This window comes from Panthera leo, chromosome A1, assembly GCF_018350215.1.
Source record: "Panthera leo isolate Ple1 chromosome A1, P.leo_Ple1_pat1.1, whole genome shotgun sequence".
Taxonomy (NCBI): Eukaryota; Metazoa; Chordata; class Mammalia; order Carnivora; family Felidae; genus Panthera; species Panthera leo.
The window spans coordinates 227344870-227369899 of record NC_056679.1 but is presented as its reverse complement, the minus strand read 5'-3'; the positions used below and the strand labels follow the sequence as shown (position 1 = coordinate 227369899).

Sequence of the window (25030 nt, the reverse complement as noted above, 5' to 3'; positions counted from 1 at the left end):
ATTTTTATGTCAACATCCGTTTTCCCATCAGTATATCTAAGTTATTTGCTTTAATGAACACATTTTAAACCAGAGATTTAAGAAATCTTCTTTTGTACCTACACGCTGGGGGGATTTGAAGTGGGGGGAGAGGCAGTTAGAGAGTGGAAATGACTTTCACTTTGCGTTTTTTATATTAGCAGAGGCTATTCCTTTTCTCGGCTCTTGGTAGTTCCTTCAGTTTCTTACTAGGAATCCACTAGGAAGGTAAAATGTAGGGACCTTTCCACTAGAATGTTTGTTTCCCCCTATGCTTGGAAATGAGGGTTAAGTCAGGACATCGACACCTGAATTAACATGAGGAAAAGAAGGCACTTGAGCCTTAAAAGCCTGTGAGTCCTACAGGCTGAGGTTGTCTGAGATGGTGTAATTGTAAAACCGGGTCACATTGTCTGTGACCAGAGTTGGCCTGGCCCTGTTCTCGGCAGCATGGCCTCAGGGCTAACGTACTTGTTGAGCCACCACATTTTGTTACGGCAAATAGAAGGATCAGGAAGAAAAACTCAAACTTTAGGTTGTCCTGGAAATTCAGCCTGAAAACTAGTTACAAAGTGCCAGTTTTTTTGTTTGTTTGGAGTTGTCCTTAGTGGTGACAGAATTGCTTCCCAGAGGGTTCTTCTACTGTTCCAGGCTCTCTGTCCCTCGTTGGTCAGTAGACCTCTAAGGAAACGACTTAGCTCGGTCCCATTTGTGCCCTCAAGCACCAGATGTATCACAGTATATTTCGGATATATTTCTGATGCGTTGGTAGACGGATGAAGCAGTTGTCAGAGCAGAGGAGGGAAATGGACAACTTGGGCAAAGCAGTGGTGTGTAAGCTGTCCAGTGGGTTTCTAATGATTCAAACCTCACCGTGTCAGTCTTCAAACGTGTTATCTGTATCATTCACTCCTGTGCTTTGTGGTTTTAATCTCTATAGCAAGGGTTTCTAACCCTTTCAGAATGGCCCGGAACACCCTTTTTTAATGTCAAGGACTTAGTTTTTAGTGCCAGTGATTGATACAAAATTTCAGTAACAAAAGTAACCTTTTAGGTGGGTTTGTCTAATCTCAATAGTAGTATCTACCTCTCTCTTCAAACTAACAGTAACGTGTGTTTGCAAGATGTCCGTCTCCACAGGCTTTTCTCTCTCTCTCTTTTTTAAAGTTTTATTTATTTTCAGAGAGAATGCGCACACATGTGCGCACAGAGGGGAGGGGCAGAGATAGAAGGAGAGAGAGACTCCCAAGCAGGCTTTGTGCTATCAGTGCAGAGCACGACACGGGGCTCCATCTCACAAATCATGAGATCATGACCTGAGCTGAAATCAAGAGTTGGACACTCGCGTGACCGAGCCACCCGGGTGCCCCTCGTCCATCAGGCTTTTCTTGTTGCTCACACATCGTTAAGGCTACTGTTCGTATCAATGTGTGTTTTATTTTGTTTTAGGTTATAACCTTCTTAAAATCAGAACTTAACCATTTAGGAGGAGAATCTCCAGGACTTAAGAGAACACTGTGTGTAAATATGTCCTCTGTGAATGCCAAGGGGTTAAAAACACAATTCTAAGCTTCATCAGAGGACTGGCTGGTAGAAAGTTCTGCCAAATTCTTTGATGTTATTAAAGATTTATCTCTCTAGTGAGTTTATGTTGGAATTAAAACCAAATGGAAATAACTTTTCAGTCCTTCGGTTAAAAATTGTTTCTTTGTGGCATTTGCCTTGGGGAATACATTAATATAAGGGTAAGTGAATTAACTGAAGAGAAATGGACATACAATGTCTTTGCCGAATATACTTTGATATTTTGTGTATGTGTGTGTTGACTTTAATGTCCCTAAATACAGTATTTCTATTTGAATATAATCCATGCTCAGTCAAGTTAACTGATAGCTTATTAAGACACTCAGCTGTGGTTTACTTTTTCTCCACGGTTGGAAAACTAATCAAGCAGTGTCTTGAAGGGAGAAGGGATTGAGAAACACTTGCTGGTGAGCCTGCAGTAAGAGCCCTGGGTGAGGATTGTGGTTTCAGCGCCTACCCGGTGGATCCATCCTTTCTTATCTATCTGGGCAGGAGGAAATATTCCCAGGCGGAGCCTTATCATCACAGGGCGGACAGAAGGAAGGCTGGGTTGGGGGGTATTGGTACGGAGAGAAGCTGAAACACACCAGATTTGAAACCCAAATCTTGATTCATTGATAGGGATTCTGTCCCTTTTTCTTCAATTTATAGACCAGCTAGAAAGGTTCGCCTGTGCGTATCCGCTTGGTGTGTTTTCTGTTTCCTTCATGCTCATGGTCAGTAACAAGGAAAGATGTCAGTGGCACAACGCAGGTGTTCTGCGATGTTACTATTTGTGATACATGACACTTCAGAGGCTTAACTTGTGTGTAATTAATGTGGCAAAAGACGTTGCCACGTGAGTATTCAGTTAAGCTGCCTCAGGCTGAACTTGCTTGGCCCTCTGGTACTGAGGGCCTGAAGACAACAATACAGAAAGAAAGGTGTTTAATTTTGAGTTGTATGGCAGTTATTTGGTTTCCTGGTTCCCTCCTGCCTACTCTGTTTATAAAATCTCATGAGGAAAGTAATTTGGCGTGACTTGCAATTCTTGGGTGAAGACAGGACCCCTCCAAAGAGGCAGGGCTCCGAGGCCTGTGCTTCCCTGAAGGCCTGCATTCTTTTGGTTGTTGAGGACGTAGAACCGAAAGCCACTGAATGCCCTTTTCCCACATCACCAGGGAAGCTTTTTATAATTAGTGACATTTTTGACGGCCAGGGTAGAGAATACCATTTTAATTACACTGTAAATATCCCGTAGTAAAACTTTCCCTACTTTAAAATACAGACCAAGAATACATAAATGTAATTTTATGTACTAGTCACTGAATATGTTAGACAAGCAAGTGCAGTCACCTTGGCTTCCTCGGCGTGAGCGTGGGCGGCACGCTGACTGCTTTAGACCTGTTGCTGTGTGTGATGAGATGGCCACTTTGCTCAGAACTCCCAATTGTATACTGCCGCTGAAAATTGCCAACGGTGTGAAGCATCTCGAACCTCAGGGTTGAGCTAACTAGGCGTGAGGCTCTTCCAGTTGCTGGGGCACTGCTGCAGCCACAACCCAGCTGGAAGGTGAGAGGCAGTCCTTTCCTTGCCCTTCAGGAGCTTGCCTTCTGATGGGGGTGGGGGCAGGGCGTGGGCAGGCATTTCTTAGATAGTTACTAAGCACTGTGGTTGGAGTGCAGTGGGAATGCAGGATGGGGGGGGGGGGATCGGATCCAGCAGTGGGGACACGGCGAGACTTCACAGAAGGGGTGGGTCAGGTCTGAGCCTTCAAGGGGGCATCAGGAGGGTGAAGAATGTGTGGGCTTGCATGTGGGGAGGGAGGCGAGGCTTGAGTCCTTGTGGGAGCTCAGTGGTGAGCAGGGGTGTGTGTTACCTGCGGGTGGTTAGAACTCGTGGAGTAGACGAGGGAGAGGGTCACGGGTGGGGAGGTAGTGAGGCTGCAGAGGTCAGCAGGCTCGGGTCATGAACTTTGAGGGCTCTGAGGAGCCATTGATGAATTTTAGGGAAGTAGAATGATGAGGCGTGCGTTAGGGAAGAGTAGCAGAATGGATCAAAGGGAGCAGTCTACATGAGGGAGATGCCGGCCAGTGGGGCAGGGAGACGGGGTCCCCTAGCATGGAGCCCACAAGAGTGCAGGGGGAAGCCCGGGTTCCTGGTTTGGCTGTTGGAGAGGTGGCTTGTGGGGCCAGGTATCATGCTGGGACCTACACAGTGGGGAGCAGATTTGCAGAGACCGTGGTGAGCACAGGTGGAGATGGCTGTACCGTAGGCAGGCAGGCGCCCCCTTTTTCTTCACACCTTTGTGTGCCAGTGATGGGAGTCTCTTGCATGGCCATCAAGACCCACCGTAACCGTCTCCACCCCACACATCCTGCGTGTCCTATTCTGACCCCTCTGGCCCTGGGTTTCCGTAACAAGTGTCCGCACCCAGAACCAGACACCCACGTCTTGCTTTCCCAGTCAGACTGAGTGCCACAAGGGATGATGGCTTGCAGCCTATGGGTAAGTCCCCCCATGCTCCTCCCCAAACAGGGTAAATCAGTGGATGCTGAACGAAGTTTTAATATCGCTAATTTATATTACGTCTCTGTAATGGCACCTTTATTCCTTATAATAATAAAAAGATATGTCCATAAAGGAGAAGAAGTAGAATTACATTATAGCTTTATTTTTGCAAAGCCTTTTTTTACAAGAATGATTTTGATCTGCATAAAAAAAAATGTGAAGGCATTAAGGGTGTTGTTCTTTTTTCTTCTGGTAGAGGGCAAAGGTGCTAACATGTAAGAAATGTTTGCTGTAATGATTAAGCAGTAGTTTCTCGTAGCAGTCAATCTTGGATGATTTGATAGAAATCAAATCATTTGATAACAGTGATCAAATTTTATCAGTTGTGTCTCTGTGGTTCGTATGATATAGACGAAGTTTCTAAATAGCTTTCCTGAGAGGCTGCTGCTTTATGTAAAGCAAATCTTCTTTGGGGTAGGTCAGCATCACAGAACCGCAAGTAGGCACATAAGTATGTATATATGTGTGTATATACGTGGCTTAGGATGGGTGACTGGAGTCCCAGAGTGCAGGGTGGGAGCTTTCCCCAGAGGCGTCTGCTGCACAGGCACAGACAGATGTATGTGTTCTTTGCTTTGGCATTAGGCAAACATGAGGCATAAGGTTTCCCTGTGTTTAGCCCTGGCTGGTCCTTGGGGAGATAAAGATGAACAGCACATCTGGGCACTTGGTTCTTTTTTGGTTTATGAGATTGTAAGAACATAGAATCCCCTTTTATAACACTACTATTTCACTATGAAATATTCCCTTTCATAGTCTGTTCTGTTCTTATTGTTTTTATTTATTTTTGAGAGAGAGAGAGAGAGCGAGCAAGAGTGAGCGAGCCAGGGAGGGGAAGAAAGAGAGGGAGAGAGAGAATCCCAAGCAGGTTCTGTGCTATCAGCACAGAGCCCGATGTGGGGCTCAACCCCATGAACCGAGAGATTGTGACTTGAACTGAGATCAAGAATTGGACGCTGAACCAATGAACCACCCAGGCACCCCTGGGGTCTGTTCTGTTTTTAAATTAATTTCTAATGTGGGGTTGTGGGAGGGGGGATGGGCTAAATGGGTAAGGGACATTAAGGAATCTACTCCTGAAATCATTGTTTCACTATACGCTAACTAATTTGGATGTGAATTTTAAAAAATAAAAAATGAAATTGAGAAAAAAAAGAAAAAAATCTTTAGAAGAAAACATAGGGAAATATCTACATGAACTTGTAGTAGGCAACTGTTTCTTAACAGAACACGAAAGCACTGAACATACAGAATAATAACTTGGAAATTCTTTTTTTAGAGCTCGTCTTTATCAAAAGACTCCATTAGGAGACTGAAAAGATGAAAGCAACCCACAGACTGAGACAGAATATATATATAAAATAAATGACATGTTGCCTTCTTATATTCCCTTTTCCAAAAAGAGGTTGCCCCTGCTTTTGATTTCATGCAAACTTATTTATGAATAAAGTGTGTTCTATTAAATAAATAAACAAATAAATTTCTAATGCATAGCTAATGCATAATTAAATAATCAAATATTAAAAATTCATTATTTCATTTACATTAAAATATATGTAATAGTTTAAAAAATATTTTTTGTTATGGTGTTTGGTGATTTTGGTTTGACCTCTGTGTTTTGTGCTCAAGACATTAAAAAGCCAGAGCTATTTTCAGTTGAAACGCCCTTAACTTCCTTGAATCAATCAAACTTATACTGCTTTTTCTTCCTTAAAGGTATGATGTTACAGGCTATTGCTTCTAAAATTATATGAAGGAATAAATCAGCCAATCTGACAGTTATTATAACCATAAAGGTTATGAGTAAAAATTATAATACTGCGCTATGAAACCCCATCTGCATTCCTGTGGGGGGGGGGGTCGTCTGTGAACATGCCCGTATTCTTGATATAAGTACTTAATTCATTTTACGTGGGTTTTATAAACATTTTATATCTGTGGATTATACACGTTTACATAAAAATATAAGCCTTACGTTATATCTTGATGTTTTTATATCTTAGTAAAAGTGACATTTGTATCATTTGGTCTCTCATCTTGCTATCTTTCCCCCTCAGTATTTTCAGAGGATCTAGGCTAATTAAAAATGCTGCCTTCCTACACAACAGTCGTGTAATTGCTTGCCTAACTAAAACCCTTGATAGCGCAAACACTGCGCGCCACGCACCGCCGCTCCCTGTGATCTGTGACTAAACCTGCAGGCACTGCAGAGAAAGGTGAGGGAGTCGGAACGGCGGCCGGCCTGGAAAGGGTGACGTCACCTCCCTCTGCGCATGCGCGGCGCTGTTGGCGCAGCGGCGGCTCATCCTGCTCTTTGTGTTCAGGGGCGCGCGCGTGCGCGCGCGCGCGTTTCCCCTAAGTCAACTCCTGAGTAAAATGAGGTAATTACCAGCAAGACTCGGTAGTGATAGTAGCCCTCCAGCTTACTCTTCAGTGTTCCTTTTTGTTGTTGTTTGCAAATGCTGCTTTCCTTGTTGACAGCTTTTTAAAACTGCTGCAACCTGTGTTTCCGAAGGTGTAGGATTTTATTTTTCAGTTGCTTCCACTTTCGATCTCCCCATGGAATACTAGAGTAGTATGGCTGACGGGCAAATGAGACCTTTGAAAATGGACGAAGAGCACAGTTTGTCTGGTGGATTGTCTTTTAGAGACAAATCCCAGCGCAGGAGGTGAGGCAGATCGTTCAGAACAAGCCCAGATGATCAAGAGATAACCATGGTTTCTTGTAACGCTGTTTTTACCTCAAAACATTTTCTGACTGGTTTCATTTGAAGATTACATAAAATTCCAAATGACTAGTATCTGCCGGCAGTCCTGGGAGAAAAAGGGGATTTTTAAAAAGTCACCCTGTGCCTTAGTTGAGAAAATTTAGTGTTGGTTTGTTTTTGACCTCATTTGATTTATTTCGTCTTAATTTTTTGACTCTTCTATAAAAAGTACTGTTGGGATAATGTGCTGTATAAAACCTTTTTGCCCCTTGTGAAAACATTTTCATGATGTCGGGGTTTTTTTTTTTGTTTTTTGTTTTTGTTTTTAATCTTTTTAAGTAAGAGAATCGGGGTGGTGGTGGTGGTGGTGGTGGTTTTTAAACCTGACTTCGAGAAGGGACCGCATGAGTGTGTGGTCGGCAGTGATCCACTCCAAAAGGCATTTGTCAACACCACCAGCACAGCACCTGCTCAGGTGAAAAATGAGAAATTGGTTTGGCCAGTGGGGTGTAGACAGTTGAAGTTTCAGACCACTGATTCAACGAAACGGTTTTGCATCGTCGAATGCTAACTTGCACAGTATTTCCTCTCAGGACAGAGAGGTTAATTTTCCTTGTTGCCAGTATAACACACACTGTAGGAGTGGCTCTTTGCAAACGCTGAGCTTCTGTTTCATAAACCTAAAACAGAAGGGGCTGAGGCACATTGGGGTGCTTGAGGAGGGGCTCAAGGGCAAGAAGCTGAAGAATTCGTTCCTTCCTTCGTGCGTTCAGCCAGCGGGCAAGCCGGCGTCTGTTGACCACCCTGCCCTGTGCGAGGTCCTGTCTTGGGCATCTGGTATACAGTAGGGAGCAAAACAAAACCGTTCTCTAGCTAGCAGGCCGATTTAGAGGAAGGGTGAGAAAAAGTGTCCTCTCTATGGGTAACATAATGCAATACGATTGTTGTGGGACAGGGGTTTGAAATGCACCCCAGATTGACAGGCTCCGAACCAAATAGCAATTTAAAAGGTGACGACAGAAGCAATTTTGGCAAGTAACATGTGAACCTTGGGGTTGAGATAGATTCTTCTTCGCTTCCAAAAAATAGTTAAGTGTACAGCCAGTGAGGGGCTCAGACCTACAAGTCCAAGATCAAGAGTTGCATGCTCTTCCAACTGAGCCAGCCAGGTGCCCTGAGATGTTTTTAAGTGAATGTATTAGACCCTCCAAATATTCAAATTTAGTTGTTTTAGGAAAAGGCATTGTTTGTGTTGAACCGGGGAAGAGCAAAGAAAATTATCAAGCACCGACTGCATGTTTGTGTTAACACACAGTAACATCTGATTCTTAACCCACACTCCTTTCTCCTCCGTATCATTCAGCGAATATTAATATCAAGATCTTAGAGCAATGGCAGATGTTATCATGTGAACATTCCGAAAGACCTGGTTCAGCAGAGTGCTGGTTGCGTGCCTTGTAGGGCTCCCCTGGGAAGCCGCCTCTGCACCGACAAACGAGCCTTGACTGACTGTATCCTTATGCTGTGGTCACTGTCTCCTGAGGCTAGCGGTTGATTAAAATCCACATTCGCTTCTTTTTGTCTCAGATAGGGAAACTCATTTGTAACAAGAATCTACTCTGTCTTTCTGCCCTCCCTCCGTCCCTTCCGTCCTTTTATAATGTTTATTTATTTTTGAGACAGAGTATTGGTCAGAGGGGCAGAGGGAGGGGGAGACACTGTGAGATCATGACCTGAGCCGAAGTCGGACGCCTGACCGACTGAGCCACCCAGGCACCCCTTTCTGCACTCTTTAAAATAGACTGTGTGTAATTTAAAAAGTATGTAATTTTAAGAGATGGATATAACTAAATGTCCCCTGACTTTGGCCACTTATTTACCTCTTTATCACTTTTCAAGCTGCTTTTTTTTTTTTTTTTTTTAAATGTCATGAGGTATTCAGTCAAACTGCTCTGGTTTTCTTCTAAATTTTACCGAAAGTCTCTCTGTGGCTCCCCCTTTCACCTGTTCGTGGCATTTTCAAACTCCCTTGGTGGCACTTAGAAGTAAAACTGCTGCTGACTTCTGGTCTGTGACACACAGATATGGTCTGAGACCTCAGAAGCATCCCTCCAAGGTGGCATTTGTCATTGTTTTCCCTGTCCATGAGCACGGGAGGGAGAGTATGAGCTTATAGGGATAGTCAGGGAGCATATCCTCTTGATTTGAAAGTTGAGAAGCCACAGCTAGGTCCTTTACTGTACAAAGAAGGAACACGGTAGGAGTTGTCGTATCTGCAGCGTAATCTAGAATCACTGGAGTAGCACAGAAGCCATGTATTTGGAAATTTTGTTTTTTAATAGTTGCATACTCTGTTTTCATAAATAGCTCTTCGGGGCATGGAACAGAATCTGCCTTTTTGATCTAAAGGATAATTTCATGGCTGAGTTCTTCCTTTCTTGTGAAAAGTTACATGATATATTTAATCTGGCTTTATGGTATGCGTACATGCTTCCTCAGCCTTTTGCCTACTGGGTGTGTTTTTAAAAATGGGGCGCCTGGGTGGCTCAGTCGGTTAAGCGTCCGACTTCCGCTCAGGTCGTGATTTCACCATTTGTGAGTTCGAGCCCCCTGTCGGGCTTTGTGCTGACAGCTCAGAGCCTGGAGCCTATTTCGGATTCTGTGTCTCCCTCTCTCTCTGCCCCTCCCCCAACTCACTCACTCACTCTCTCTCTCTCTCTCTCTCTCTCTCTCAAAAAAATAAATAAAGATTACAAAAACAATGGCAACAAGATTAACGATGACACTTAGGTGAAAGCCATACTAGTTACAAACTCCATTTCTTTGTGTCGTTAGTTTTATATTTGTTTTTTAAAAATTTTCTATTTTAGAAGTTTTGATTTGACTTCTAATTTGACTTTGAGATAACATCTCTTTTTCTGTGACCTCTTCAACAAGAATATTGTGGTAAAACCATGAAGAATTTCTGTTGTACTGAATGTTTGGACGTGCATGTCTGTCACCATGGTAGTAAACATACTTCAGCACCGGGTTAGCTCCTAGTGCCTTTCCTCTTCCACTGAAGACTGTGAATCTTAACTTAGGGCAGAGATTCAGAAACTGAGAGGCATAAGACTAGTTTTTAGAAACTAAAACACGGGAGTGAGTCTGTGGTTTCCAGTGGGTCGTAGGAAATCGAGATCTGCGTCGTGAAGTTTTGTTCAGTTCACCTTGTTTTCATGTCAGTATGCTGTCCTTCTGTGGGGTGGCCTGGAACGCAGCAGCTCTGACTTCCATCATTCACTCCATAAAGGGTAGTAATAAACAGCTTGTTTCAGAGTCGGCAGGAATTGTTAAGAACGCCTTGGAATTATGTAAGTTCCTCGGCTCTCCTGTGAGGTGCGGCACTGGGGTTAGGATGCTTGGTGAGGGTTGTGTGAGAGGGGCTGGACCCTCAAGTGGGGCTCCTGTTCCCATAGCATGGGGATCCAGGACAGCAGTCGCCGTGGTCCCTCTCCGAGGGCTCTGCTGCCAGGGCTTCGGGGGGTGGGGCGGGGGGAGAGGCAGTGGAATGGTGGAAAGCACGTGTTTTCTTATCTGGTAGCGATAGAAGGGGGATCTTCTTTTCAGATCCTTGTAGATTGAGATCTGCAGCTGGGGCTTACTCCTTCTTCCTGTTTCTGTCCTTGGATGTGCTGCCTCCTCATTTGTCCGGGGCCCATAGCACTTTGTGCTGCTAACGGGACTTTGCATACTATGCCTTGCTATAGGTATTTATAAACTTGTCTTCTGGAGAGCCACTGTGGCACCTAATTGCTCTTTGTGTTTGCCTGACTGACGTCTCCGTCCACGCCAGATGGACTTGAGATGTAATCTGTCTTTGTCGATGGGTCCTGTGAATTACCCAATGACAGCAGTGAGTTGCTGAGACTAGATTGCCTCCATTCAAGAGCTTTGAAGGGACCTTAAGGATGAAATTGCAGAACTCTTGGCTCTTATTTTGCCGTTTATAAATAGCCACTGTTTTCAAAAAAGCTTGGTGGTTTGCCAGCACGGAGCCTGGTATATTGGAAAGCAAAGTGGCCTGATGACGTGGGGGCATGGGTTCTGTGTTGAGCCTTTTCATGACCAGAGCGGAAACGCTGCTGTGTCTCCTGGACCTTGGGGTCCTCATCGCGATGTGTTTGTTGCTGTCTTTGTGCAGTCTCTGGTGATTGTCAGTATCGTGCTTAATCCTGTTAAATTGGGTTCTTAGTATACAAGTATTCCACGGGCAGGAGAGATTTACTTAATCAAATTACACCATTAATTTAGCCATTCGTTGCTTCTGTGAATGATATATCGCAGCTGCTGGATTCTGTTCTATTCTTGCCCAAAGTGCTGACTTTGATACTGTTTGCTTGGGTTGTCAGGCTGCAAATTTGGCTGGACTCAAGCTTCGAATCCGCCTCCTCTGCAGGGGTCTGCGACCTGAGTCTCAGTCACATACTTTATCTTCAGCCGAGAGCTCTCCCTGGACAAGCGAGGCTCAGGGGAGAGCCAGAAATTTGGGCCAAAATGATACCCAGAACTTGGGGCTCCCCTGCTCCTTTCTGCAGCTTCTCCCCAGCTACTGGGGTTGCCCTGACCTGTGTCCTGATTCTGGTGTTAGCAGCTCCACGTGGCTTAGCCTGGGCCCTGTCCTCAGGCTAAAAGCCCCGGTCAGATGCTCCCCGTGCCATTCCTTTCTTTCCAGGTGGGTCTCCTGCTCTTGGGCACCCTGCAGGGCCTTGAGACGGTTGAGTTGTACAGCTTTCCTCTGTGGCAGGGCTGGTCCCACAGGGGCTGTTCAGACCTGCCACGGTGGAGGCCCTGTTCATTCAGCGAGTGCTTCCCTTGCTCTCATCCCAGGTCTGCATCTTGTGTTGTGTTACCAAGCTGCCGTTCTGGAGCGTTCCTTGTACTACTGTGGCAAAAACAAGCAGGAAAATAGCGATGGGCCAGTGGTCTTTTATTTTTCCTAGAGACTGCTCAGCCAGAAATGATAGCTACTGGTTTTGATGAGGATGGCCAGCATCCTGAACCTAGATTTCCTCTGTTAGAGACCTCCAGGGGAACTATCCTGAGGCATTATTATGGGAATGAACATTTTTGCCCCAGACTCCCATTTGGGCATTTGCCCTAGTGAGCTGGGCCAGACACATTGGGCTGCATGAATTCCTTTTGCTCAGATGGATGTTGGCTTGGCCTAAATTGCTTGCTGTGTGCTTCTTTTCCATGATATCTCCACTTGCCTTCTGCAATATTGGGCATGGGGAGAGTTGGTTCACACAGAGAAGAGGGCGTTTACAGGTGGCATTGGGCCATTTTACCCCAGTAGCCAGTGACATTCCTCCAGGGGGGGCATGACCCAGAAAGCCTGGAAGGATAGAGCCTAGAGGGAGCTGTGGCCAGTCCCCAGCTATTTATAATTCCTGCTCTTCTCCTTGCCACTGTTTATTTTTAACCTCTGTGGGTTCTGATAGGAGGAGACTTTGAGCTCCCCCTACAGGCTTTAGTGTGCACCAGCTGCAGTGTTTAAAACGTGATATTGTTTTATTTGCCAATGTTTACATTAATCTACAGGATTCAAGTGAAGATTTTTGAAATCATCCGGACTGGTTTCATATCCTGTGTTTTTTTTGGGACCAGATCTTTATTGCTACAAATGACCTGGAGCCTGTTTGGTACGGGATCCTCCCGGTCTGTGTGCAAATCGTTATTTGCCATTAAAATAGAAGATAATTCTGTGATCAGAGTCTTTCCTTCATAGAATTCAGATCCTTTCAAATGATATTTCTAAAGTTGATTTAATGGGTGTGAATAAAGCTGCTATATTTGGATAGGATAGAATGGGTAAGAAATGAAATGTCACTCAAGCAACCTAGTAATTTGATTTTCTCCTTATGTATTTCAGGGTTTCGAAAAAACGATGAAATGAAAGCTATGGATGTTTTGCCAATTTTAAAGGAAAAAGTTGCATACCTTTCAGGTAAAGTTGAACTTTCTGATCTGTGTTACTGTTCCTTTTGACTGCTTCTGATACACTATCAGAGTCTGAAATCCTAAACTAACGCCCCTGCCACATGCATGGAAGTGCTGATGTTCCAGTGGATTTTTAACTGCTTTGTTCTTGTAGTATTTTCCTGAGAAGTTAGTGCCAAGAGCATTTTCTTTTAGCTTGTAGGCACACACTATAAGTCAAATAGCATTGGTGATTAAAATATGTTTGTGTCTTTTATTCAGCAAACATTTGGTTGTTTTTCACTTATTCAGTTAAGTAAAACAACTGATTGTTTAGAAGTCCATCGTCTCCCAGAAAGTGATGGGAATATGACCTTATTTGGATGTGTCCTGAATTCTTACCTTGTGTTTTTTTTTTTTTTGTCCCTAGTCCTGGGGTTCTTAGAGCCCATGTTGTGGACCATCAAAGCCCCAGTGATCTCTACCAACCTGGTCCTCCACTTACCTGTAATACTTGTGCTGGGGTTGGGGGTGCCTGGCCCCCTGCGTTGTGGTGACAGTCTAGATCTGTCTCTCAGGCTTTGGGGCATCTGACTTCCTCCACACATAGGGAGTCAGCTGTAGGGCTTTTTTGGGCTGTCTCTTTGGGGGCTCCCTCCTACACGAACAGAAGAGCCATTGGGGACTTGACCTTTTTGACACAAGTTCATTTGTTGCAAAACCAAGGTTTTCAGATTTTTCTGCTCTGTTACAGCAGGAAGTAAATGTGTGGAGTGCCATGTGCTTTTAGACAGTCTTCCTGTATGTGTTTCCCCTGATAATTTTTTATCTTTCTCAAACAGGCATGATACGCTGATCTGAGTCTCCTTTTGAACACATTTTATTTTAAATGTATAACGCTGCCAGCTGCTATTATGTGTTAGGTGTGTCCTTTTGGCATGTGGGACTGGTCTATATTTAGGGTGCAGCTCCCTGTGGTGCTGTTACTAATCACACCTTTATGGCCAGTGGTGTTTCCTGGCACCTCGTAAACACTCTTTGATGATTTGGCTGAAGTGAATCTAATTCAGAATGCATTTGGAAGGTTGATAGAAGTTTGTGAAAAGAAAGACGCTTTAGCTAGTTGAAAATATATGCTACAAGAGAAAACAAAACAAAAGTAAAGAAACCTCTCCTTGCTTATAATACACCAAGTTTTTAAAGTACCCTTTGCTCTTTCCTAATCATTTACCGACAAACTGCATAATGTGGACCCATGCCGCAGTTTGTCAATTCCTGATTCTGTAGCTTACAGATGGATTTTAAAGTTAATATAATGAGAAGCCTCTGCTTATAAATAATAGAGGCATCGGTAAGAAGGCTCAAAGCCAGCTCCACATGTTCCTCAGTTCTTTATTTTTAAAGTTGATCTGTGGTGAGAGAGCTTGATTCTTTGGTTAAGCTCCTGGAGACAGGCACGTAAAGAACGGGAGGCTAGGGTTGCTGATTTTTATTTATACTCATTCCTTATTAGGCTCTTAATACAGAATATCTCATTTGATGTTACTTTTTTTTTAAGGCTTTATTTATTTTGAGAGATGGAGAACAAGCAGGGGGTGGGGCAGGTGTGGAGAGAGAGGGAGAGAGAGGGAGAGAGAAGGAGAATCCCAAACAGGCTCCACGCTATCAGTGCAGAGCCCATTGTGAGGCTCGATCCCACAAACGATGAGATCATGACCTGAGCTAGATCAAAGTCAGATGCTTAACCGACTAAGCCACTTAGGTACCCCTCATTTGATGTTGTTGTTGTTGTTGTTGTTGTTTTTATCTAAGTTACTATCAAAGCTGAAACTATTTCCCTTTAAACTAATTGAAGGAATAAAGTCATTTGTCTTTCAGAGTTTATCCTGACTACTCAAACCTTAAATTCTTCAGGGTTAATTAAAATTGGGTCTTTTTAGTGGGGAGGGAAGTTCACTGTAGCAAACTAGTACAGAACTTTAAAAATATTAGAGATGGTAGTCACCAGCTGTGTCAGGGAAATGATTGGTGGGTGCCACCACAATTGTAGAGTATTTCCTACTTTATAACCAGAATTGGCGAGTTATGTTAGCATGATATCATTTGCTGATTTTCTTAGGCTTGCTGTTATTTTGCTTAGGAAGGAAAAATGGAAAAGAAGCACTAACTTAAAAACAAATTTGTTACTTTTGCATGGTGATTTTTTTTTATCTGAAAGGTTGACAATGCAGGAGTAAGCTTCTGAAAAATTTATACCTCTAATCCTGTTTAGTAAAATCTGTTTTATTGAGATATAATCCACATACCATAAAACCTGTCCTTTAAATGTATATGATTTGGTGGATTTTAGGTATTCACAGGGTTGTGAAACCATCACCATGGTCTAATCCCGGAACACTTTGATTACCTCCGAAAGAGCGCCTACCCGTCCCCATTTCCTCTACTGCTGGGCTCCCAACTGCCAGTCTACTTCTTGCTCTGATCCTATTTTTAAAAGTATTAGGGGACATTTATTGTGGTGCATTTGTAAAAGCTCTCCATATGAGTAGTTTTTAGTAAATTAAATCTAAATGGAATAACCAGGGCTTTGAAAAAGCAGGCCAAAAGATCAGTGATTCTGTGAGTTACTTATTAGGTCAAAATCTCTAAGAAAAACAAACAAACAAAACCCAAAAACCCAGTAGGGATTCTTTGAACTTGAATATTTCTGATCCTCAGTCTCCTCGCCAGCTACTGTAAAAAGCAGCCCTCACTGCACGTACGTAAGACAGCAAAGTACTTACCAGCTCCTGCAGACGGTGTGTTAAATGAGGTTAGATGACAAACCTGATTTCATGCTTCAGGTCAGAAGTAGGGGCAATAAAAGAAGTGTTTTATAGTTTATATTTAACATTTTATTTAATGTATATGTTAATATATAATATATACCATGTATATGTATACTCAACCACTAATGTGATTCCTATGCCATTGGGGTTTGGACCTCAAAAGAATTCACTGACCACCACCAGAGTTAAGAACACTTTTTTCCCCTTTTTATCATAAAACATTTCAGCATCCAAAAGGAGAGAGAGTAGTATAATGAATTTCCATGAATCCATGGGTCACTCATCTATATTCCTTTAAAAAAAACCTCAGTACGATTAACGGCTTTAAAAAATGGGCAGTAATTCTTTAATATAAAAAGAGGCCAGGCAATATTCAAATATCCTTGCTTGTCTCACAATTTGTTTTACAGGATATACATTGCAATTGGTTCTTCTGACTGTTTCTCTCAATCTATAGGTTCTTACTCCTTATCCTTGTATTTATCTTATCCCCTGTGTTAATTATTAGGTGAGGAAATGGTGTTTTCCTGTAGAGTTCCCTACATTGTAGCTTTTGCTGGTTGCACCTGTGGGTGGTCAGTTACTATGTTCTCCTTCCCCTGTCTTTCCTGTAAACCAGGAGCTGGGTCTTGAGGCTTGATCAGACCTAGCTTAGATTTTGCAGGAAGAAGGCAAAAATCAAGAATCCTTACTGGGTGGTGGTGGGTAGTCCTACTGGGAGTTGTATTTGTGTGCGGTGCAGGGTGGGGTGGGGGTTGGCTGTTTCTTTTTCTTTGATGTTAAGCATTCATTGATGATCATGGTTTAGAATCTGGTATTTTATTACAGTTCATTATGTAATGCAAAATGGTGACATTCTAATTGCATCCTTTTTTTTTTTTTTTTTTTTTTTTTGAGAGAGAGAGAGAGAGAGAGTGCATTCGGGCACCTATAAGCAGGGGAGGGGCCGAGGGAGAGGAAGAGAGAGAATCCTAAGCAGGCTCTACACTCAGTGTGGAGCCCGACTCAGGGCACAATCTTAATGACCACAAGATTGTGACCTGAGCCAAAATTGTGAGTTGGGTGCTTAACTGACAGAGCCACCCAGGCACCCCACATCCTTTGTTCTTTATCGGTTTGGATATTCTACAAGAGAAGTGTCCCTTCATCAGTTTCTTGGTTACCCTGAGAACACAGTTAATACAAGAGGCACGAAAAATGATTGATTCTTACCAGTTTTCAGACGAATGTAAAATGACCGTTAGTCATTTCAGACTGATAAAAAAAAAAACTGTGATTTTTAATATTTGATGTGTTTCAATTACAGTTTTTTTCATCTCTTATGAAGTTAAATTTTTCTCTTCTCTGGGGCACCTAGGTGGCTCTGTTGGTTGAACGTCCAACTTTGGCGTGGGTCATAATCTCGGGGTTGAGTGGGTTACTATCTCTGCTCCCCCCGTGGACACATCCAGGCAATATGTGTATATATATTGTGTGTATATGTATATTTTCTTAATAAGAAAAGATGTCATGACTTTATACTAAAGTTTCTAATCCAAATTTAGGGTTACAGGTATCATATGTTTCTTTGATTTTACATTTGTGTCTCCTTTTCTTTATAGTGAAAATCTCAGTGCCTGCTCTCATCAACATAATTGCGTGTTTACATTGTAATGCCGATGTTACTGCTACACTATGAGACCCTGAATGTAATTTGATACTTCTGTTCTTGTTTTATTGTCCTAAGGGTATATACCCCTGGGAACATACAGTCCTGCTACTGTGTCATGAAAGCTGGTAGAATATGGGATTGTCTCTGTGTGGCAAGTTACTGCCAACTTGAAACTCCAGATCATTTGTTTCATTTCATTTTACATTTTTAAAGCTTAAAAAAACAACCACCCCGTCTTGCTTCAATGTGCACATCATTCCAGTCTTAAAATCTAAAAAAAGTTAAAGTACAGAGAAATGTTTCTCTCCCTGCCTTTTCTACTGTACCTTCCCTCCACCAGAGGAAACCTGTTTTTGTTTTTGTTTTCTTTAGTTTTTGTTTTTGTTTTTTTTCCTTACCCTTGTAAAATAAGAGCACTTCTTTCTCTCCATCTGTTCTTCCCTCCCCTCCCGGAGGGAAGTAGTAATGTAGCCATGCACCATTTTTTCTGCTTGCTGTTTCACTGAACCAGTGGTCTGGAGAAGAGAGACTTAGTACAGAGGTGCCACACCCTTTTACAGTTGTATGAACTCTGTTGTTGTGTGTCTGACCATACTTGGTTCAGTCTGTTGCCTGCTGATAGACGTTAGGGTTGTTTTTTTGGAAGAAATTGTTCTGGGGATGGCAAGGTGAACATCATTCACCTTTGCAAGTGAGAGTAGGATTTGATTGGCCAGAGGTTTTCTGTTCCTATTGGACTACTCACCACTGTTCCTCTTGGTTCAGTTTTGCAGAGTTCTACATTTTCTGGAAAGGGAAGGGGGTACCTCCCGTCCATCTTGGGTATTCCGTTAGCATCTGGCACAGTCCGAAGCCATAATGACAGACCAGAGGGCTGGGTATTGCCAGAGGCTTTCCAAGTGCTGCATCCAGAGTCCCTGTAGAGTCTTCCTTTGAAATACTCTGTAAACCGGTTCCTAGTTGTCAGGACTTGGCTGCAGGAGGCAAGCATGTGAACGTAGGGGGCTGTGGAGCCACTGTGGGCCTTGGCTGCTCCTAGAGCGAGGTGGGGGGCAGTGGACCCCTCGTGACAGAGTTTGGTTAGTTGATGGCAGACTTAATTCATGGGAGCCACAATTTCTCACAAATCATGCCTTTTCAGAGCTTTCCTTTGTAAAATCTGCTTTTCGTGATCTGCTGTGAGTTAGCCTGCTCCTTGGGGGATGGGGGTGTAAAGAATCCTTTTCACTGGGGCTGTAATCCAGAAATTCAAATAAGGACCATACAGAGAGAAATATAGTTGATTCACTGAGATTTACATGATACTCCTCAAAGTAAGTATGCCTTCCTTACAAGAGAAGTTTATTCTAACTGGATGAAAGGTGAGTTCCTAATTGATGTAAAGAAGAAGAGGCAACTCTGAATCCAGCTGCTTTTGTGGTCGTTCTGGGCCACGCTGCTCCAGAGCCCATGTCCCCTGGAGTGTCACCTTTTAGACAAGAAAATAAGTGTCTCTGGGTTTCAGGAAGTGTCACACAGACACTGAAGCTATAATGCCGGACTTCCTCAGCCTTCTTTCCCATGTGGACAGGAACCTTAGCATCTGTGTTTCTATAGGAATGTTCATTAGGCACATCTGTTTTTAACTTCCTGATATCCGACAGTAGGTATTTTTAATTCACTTCGTGTAGAATCCATTCATTCCGCAAGTACTGATTTATCGAGTGTACTTTTTGTTCCAGTGTCTTCCTCGGCCTTGAAAGTATATACTGATGTCAGTGAGTGAACAAACAACACCTGCCTCCATAGAGCTTCCATTTAGTCAGTGACACAGACAAACAAAAAGACTGTGTAAACCCCATAGCTTATCACAAGGTGAGAGGTGCCTTACAGAAATAAAATGGAGAACGGGGAGAGGAAGGACAGTTTTTGTAGGAATTAAACATACAACAGTGTCATTAGGAACAAAAACTATACTTTCTTTTTCTTTCTTATTGTGTTTTTTTTTTTTTTTTTTTAAATTAACACAGCATTTGGATAGGCAATCCTTAACAAGCTGTTCGTTTTTGATTATAGACATGTAGCAATCCAGGGACTGTTAACCATTCATTCTTAGACATCCTGGACATTGGTACCTGCAGGAAATCGTGCAGGAAATGGATTTCCTGCCCTTTGCTTTTCCCTGTAGAAACTAAGGCACTGCGTTTCCCGTCTATAAACTAGGACTGACGTGTCCCACCTGCCTGTCCCTGAGGCTGCAGGTCAATGTCAGATACACACTCGTACATCCGGTAAGTGAAGCTTTGCTGAGTTAGAGCATCATTCTTGTTACTAGTTCAGGAACAAGAACTTTAAAGTTGTAATTCTGCTTCATAACCCAGACAGTGTTCTTGTGGTGTATCTTCTGCATTTGTGACACTGGCACCAGGTTAAATCTTGGGGAGTATAATCCAAACAGGCGTATGTGGCAATGATTTTAAGCCCGTTAGAGGCTCATGGTGCTTCTTTGATACCGTGTTTCATGGGTTCTAAGATTTTTTTTTTTTTTTAACTTCTTGGGAGGGGGTGTGGTCAGCAGATGGGTGATTGACATCTGCCTGTCGCTGACACGCCACAGATTGGAAGATGCACCCCGATGCAGGGAGGTTAGCAGGTGAAAACAATTATTACTTAAATAGAGAATATGTGGTTTTTACTTCATAAGTGACTTTTGTTGAAGTTTTAAAACTATCCCGGTGAGTTTTCTGAAGCTCTGTTATGGGAAAAGGAAAAAGATAAAGTGAGTATTTTTTTTTCCTCTTAAAGTTCAAGTTTGGGTGTAAATAAGGTTTTTTTTTAGGACACAAGTGAGAGCCTAGTTGGGGGATGAGCTTGCTGGCGAGTCTCAGGGGACTCTTCTTAGTGCTGCCAGCTTGGGGGGAATCTGGATGACAGGTGAAGCAGAACAGAGGTGGTCAGGACTCCTCACACTTGGCATTTACGTCTCGGTGAGCAGAATGGCACTTTCCCACATGAGTGTCTTTGATGGGCGGTTTTGGGTTCAACTTTTGGCGCCCATGGTGGCGCGTATGGCCTTGCTTGCTTTGTGAGATACGATGACCCAGAGGGAGGAGTTGATCATGGGTCACGGTCATCTAGTCTCTCTGCTGAATCAAATATTGTTTTGCATTTAAAAAGTTCAGAATGTTGGTCCAGGAAGATGTTAGATGCTATTCTCTTTACTGAAAGTGGGGTGAATGTTTTCAGCCAAATATCCTAGTACATTTTTAAGAACTCAAATTTCTGTATGTGGATCTGCAGTATTTTTGACCAAGGAGATTGATTCTCTTTTGAAAAATATCAAAGATGTTGGGAGACCAAAAAAAAAGAAAAAAAAATACTGAAGTTGTTGCCTGTCTTATCCTGGGGATAAGTGGTAATCCCCCAAAATACCATTGGCCCTCATTAGTATTACCCTAAAAATACTGTCTGATATTTCAGAAGGTTACTTGGTGATGACATTCTGGCATTTATAACAGTACTGCTTCTTACTTTTAATAGTACCTTTTGTTCCTAAAGAAGCTTAGGAACCATCATACAGTTGTCCTTCTGCACATTTTTGCTACTTTAGAGAGAATTAAAGCTACTAGTGTGAAAAATTTTGTAAGCTCTTGTCAGGGCAAAGTACCCAGATGTGACCATATGGCATAGCCCCCTTGTCTTTTTTTTTTTTTTTTTTTTTTTTTAATTTCACTTGTTTATTTTAAGTAATCTCTACACTAAATATGGGACTCAAACTCATGACCCCTAGACCAGGAGTTCTGGGCACTTCTGACTGAGCCAGCCAGCACCCCTCCCCCCATCCTTATTGAAGCCTTAGTATCTTTAATTATAAAGCTGGAATAATAAAACCTCTTAATGCGGTCGTCATGATGTTGAAATCCGAGCCCGTATGTTAAGGACTGGAATCCATATGTAGCATGTATCAGTGGCTATGATTTAGTATTGTTCCCATTTAATACTTGAATTACTAGATTTGTAAATAACAACACTTTTCTGGATTGCATGACCAAATAGTACATGTGGATCATTTTAAGTGTTCAGAATCAGAATTGAGTTTCATTATTGTCGAGAGGCACTATTAATCATTCTAGGAAATGGTACCCAAATTGGTGAAATGTGTTTTTAAAATTCCAACATCTTGTGCTGAACACTTCTTTGGCTTTTCTAAAGAGAAAGAATCTGGCTTTCTGTTGTTAGTGTTTGTTTGCTTGCTTTTTAATTTTACCTCTGCTGAAGTAAATAAGATGAGAAAATAATTAAGAGTTTCATGTTGTGACTTGAATTTTGAGATCTTACTGCCATTCCTCTGAAGACCGATAGATGACCAGAGCTGTAAAACTAAGGAAGGATCTGCTTGGGAAGGCTAGATTTTCCTTCTCTGTTGTAATTTGTGAAAACAGTGAGAGAAGTAATAAAATATATCTAGAAATTTCACCAAAAATGTTGAGTGATACCAACAGACTTCATTAGGATTTTCAGTGTGTTAATGAGGGCCACACCTGCCTGTCACCCGAGGTTTGTACTTAGTATGTGACATAATTTTTCTAAACACCTTAAGGTAACTTAGTTCTGTTGTAACATTCTCAAATGCCAATCAATCTGTGTGTGTGTGTGTGTGTGTGTGTGTGTGTGTGTGTGTGTGTGTGGCTTTGTGTGAGAGGTTGGTGAAGCTTGACTGCTGGGGTCAGGTACTGCCCTGAACGGGGAAGATGCCCTAGATCCCAGATTATAGAAAGTCATCATCCAGGATAACGTTTGGAGACCATTCTGTCTCTTTCTTGCAAGACCTACAACCCAGTTTGGTTGAGAGCTTAGCATGCTGGGGAGGGCAGGATGGGGGCAGCTTGGAAGAGAACAAGAGGTGAGGTGTGGGGAGGCGCTGGTTTAAGGTGAATGAAGCACATATGTGTGGAAATGTGTTCCCTGCAGACGTAAAGTTAAAGAAAGCAGGAAGCACGCAGGAAGACAAAGACTTCTGTGATGGCTTCCCAGGTGACAGGCCGCACTCAGACATGTTCTTCTTCAGAATCCCGGGAGCGGATGAAGTAGCCCATCCACGTCTCTGCCAAAGCAAGGGCTCTTGCCTTTTGCTCTGTCCTTCCTGGCCATGCAGTTGGTGGAGGGACAGCGTTGCATGAGTGGTTCGGTGACGACGATGGACCTCCGGTGGCATGAAGAGTCCTGTCCTCTCTGTTTCTGTCTAAGTGTGCTCCAAATGTTTGTTTTTCAGGTGGCAGAGATAAACGTGGAGGTCCCATTTTAACATTTCCAGCCCGCAGCAATCATGATAGAATACGACAGGAGGACCTCAGGAGACTGATTTCGTATCTAGCCTGTATCCCTAGGTAAGTTCCGTGTGGTTCGTGGTTACTCAGTGTTGCCACCGTCCCAAGACATGTGACTTGAATTCCAAGCAGACGAAACAGTATAGAACTAAAATCATGATCTTTCTCCCTTTTTATTTTAAAGACTCTGTTTTTTTTTTTTAAACATTTGTTTTTGAGAGAGAGCACAAGCAGAGGAGGGGCAAAGAGAGAGGGGGACAGAGGATCTGAAGCGGGCTCTGCACTGACAGCAATGAGCCCCGTGTGGGGCTTGAACTCACGAGCTGTGAGACGATGCATGACCTGAGCTGAGGTTGGCTCAGCTGACTGGGCCACCTAGGCGCCCCTTGATCTTGCTCCTTACTTCCATTTTTTGACCATTCTGTCCTGTATACAGCACTTCTGGGTGTGGAGATGAGAAGCATGTGTCTTGGTTGAAGAGCTTCGTGTGGAGGTGATGGAGTTGGGACGCCCACGAGGCTGGGATTAGGATGTGGTGCTGGAGGTGGACGGTCATTGGTGAATCTGGTACCAGCACGCAGCGCGCTGTAAGACCAGAAATGGAATGCTGTTTCTAAAAATGTGTTTGTCTTCAGGCTCAGCTTCAGGGCTTTTTTTTTTTTTTTTCTTTTTTCGAAGTTTATTTATTTTGAGAGAGGGAGAGAGTGAGTGTGTGTGAACGGAGGAGGGGCAGGGAGACAGAGAATCCCACGCAGGATCCACGCTATCAGCATGGAGCCTGATGCGGGGCTCGAACTCATGAACTGGGAGATCATGACCTGAGCTGAAATCCAGAGCCAGATGCTTAACTGACTGAGCTACCCAGGTACCCGTGAGCTTCAGTTTCTTAAAAGTATTCTCTTGATTTTGTGGCATGATGTTTGGTGGGGCTTTAAAAATCTTTACCAGGTAATATGCCACGTTTGGGAATCCCCATTCAGTTGGAGAGCCCATTAGTGATAGGGTGGTTTAGTGTGGATTCTGGAGAACACTAAGAACAGGCAAAGCTGTGTTTTCCAGGTGATTTTTTTTGGAAAAAGAATACCGCTGTGATATAGTCCAGGGATTTAGGCATGTCTGCAGAAAAGAGATTGTGTGTGTTTGGGTTGGAGGGGTGTTTCCCTGTGAGGAAAAGGAAAGGCATGTGCTAAAAGGGGCATAATCAACGTGCTGGAATACGAGGAGGCCAAACGAGGACGTGTGGAGGAGAACTCGGTCATTATATAGGCTACAGTAGACAGTCACGTTAATGAACGTGTTATGCAAGAGAATGATGAGAGCTGGTCAGTAGCAGCGTTAATGGGTTCTCAAAGGTGGAGGTGACTGTCATAGATCTGCCACAGCACGTGGGTTGGGACACTCCTGGCCTATTTAGGTTGACACCAACAAAGGAAGACAGCAGTGCCCATTTGTAACCCATCCTTGCTGTGGCTGAGGAAAGTCAGCTTTTGCTGTTGACGGTCTGGCCTGCTGACGAACTTGGTGGGTTTTCCTGTTTGGGCGTCCTTTATGAGACAGCAGTCGCTTTGCATCGTCAAGGACAAAGTGATGTATGGAAGAGCTCACTCTTTCCTCCTACTCTGGTATTTTCTTGGGCTGTTGAACTGTTGACACCGTGAGTTAGAAAGGGGTTTAGAAGTTTTGGTCTACTCGCTATCATTTATAAATAGCACTTACAGTTGACGAGCACCGTTTACGGAGTTCTTCCGTGTGCTCGGTACTGGACTCATGGTGGAAGAAGAAACAGAAATACAGAGGACGGTGTAAAAAATAAATCTCTGCCAACCAAAGTGATACTCATCACATAGTATAATAAGAAAGCTGAATTTGGCATATATCCAGCTTAGTTTTGAAAACATTAACATAATGGAACGGCTGTGTGTAACTTTGGCAACTTGCTATCTGGTTTTAAAATCTGTGTCGATTGTAAATATTAAAATTGGTTTTATTTCACTGACATTGTAAAAAAACAAAAAAATTGATCCACGTGTATTTTGGATCATCTGCATGACCCACCTAAACCTACCAAACTTGGTCGTGGAAAATTGTGAGCATATACAAAAGTAGCGAGAATAGTGTAGCGAGCTCCAGCTTCAGTGATGATCAGATTTTGTCAGTCTTGTTTTTCTCTGACCCTCCCCCCCAGAATATTTCATAAAAAACCCCAAGAATCCTGTCATTTCACTTACAGATACTGAAGCGTATTGAAGGGTGAACCTTCTGCTGTTGAGCACAGTCACTTTGTTTCATTGCCTGGGTTTGCTTTTGTATTTACGATTCCCAGTGACAGGAAACATCCTTTGCCTGACTTGGTTAATGATGAGATGAGTGGGATTAACGTGTAAATGACCCATTTTTCAAGTGATAGTGGGCAAATTTCACAGG

At 43.1% G+C, this 25030-nt stretch overlaps 1 protein-coding gene across 2 annotated transcripts in view; it reads left to right on the top strand.

The window, feature by feature from the left end:
* TRIO (trio Rho guanine nucleotide exchange factor) overlaps positions 1-25030 on the top strand; it is a 353108-nt gene that overhangs the window by 108636 nt on the left and 219442 nt on the right. Inside the window, exons 1-3 of one of the 2 annotated variants that reach the window (XM_042953031.1) lie at positions 6767-6821; positions 12775-12849; positions 22552-22666. In XM_042953031.1, the coding sequence (XP_042808965.1) occupies positions 12795-12849; positions 22552-22666 (170 nt within the window). In that variant the 5' untranslated portion in view covers positions 6767-6821; positions 12775-12794. Of the gene's footprint in view, positions 1-6766; positions 6822-12774; positions 12850-22551; positions 22667-25030 lie in introns of those variants that run through there. The other variant, XM_042953023.1, reaches the window with a different exon arrangement.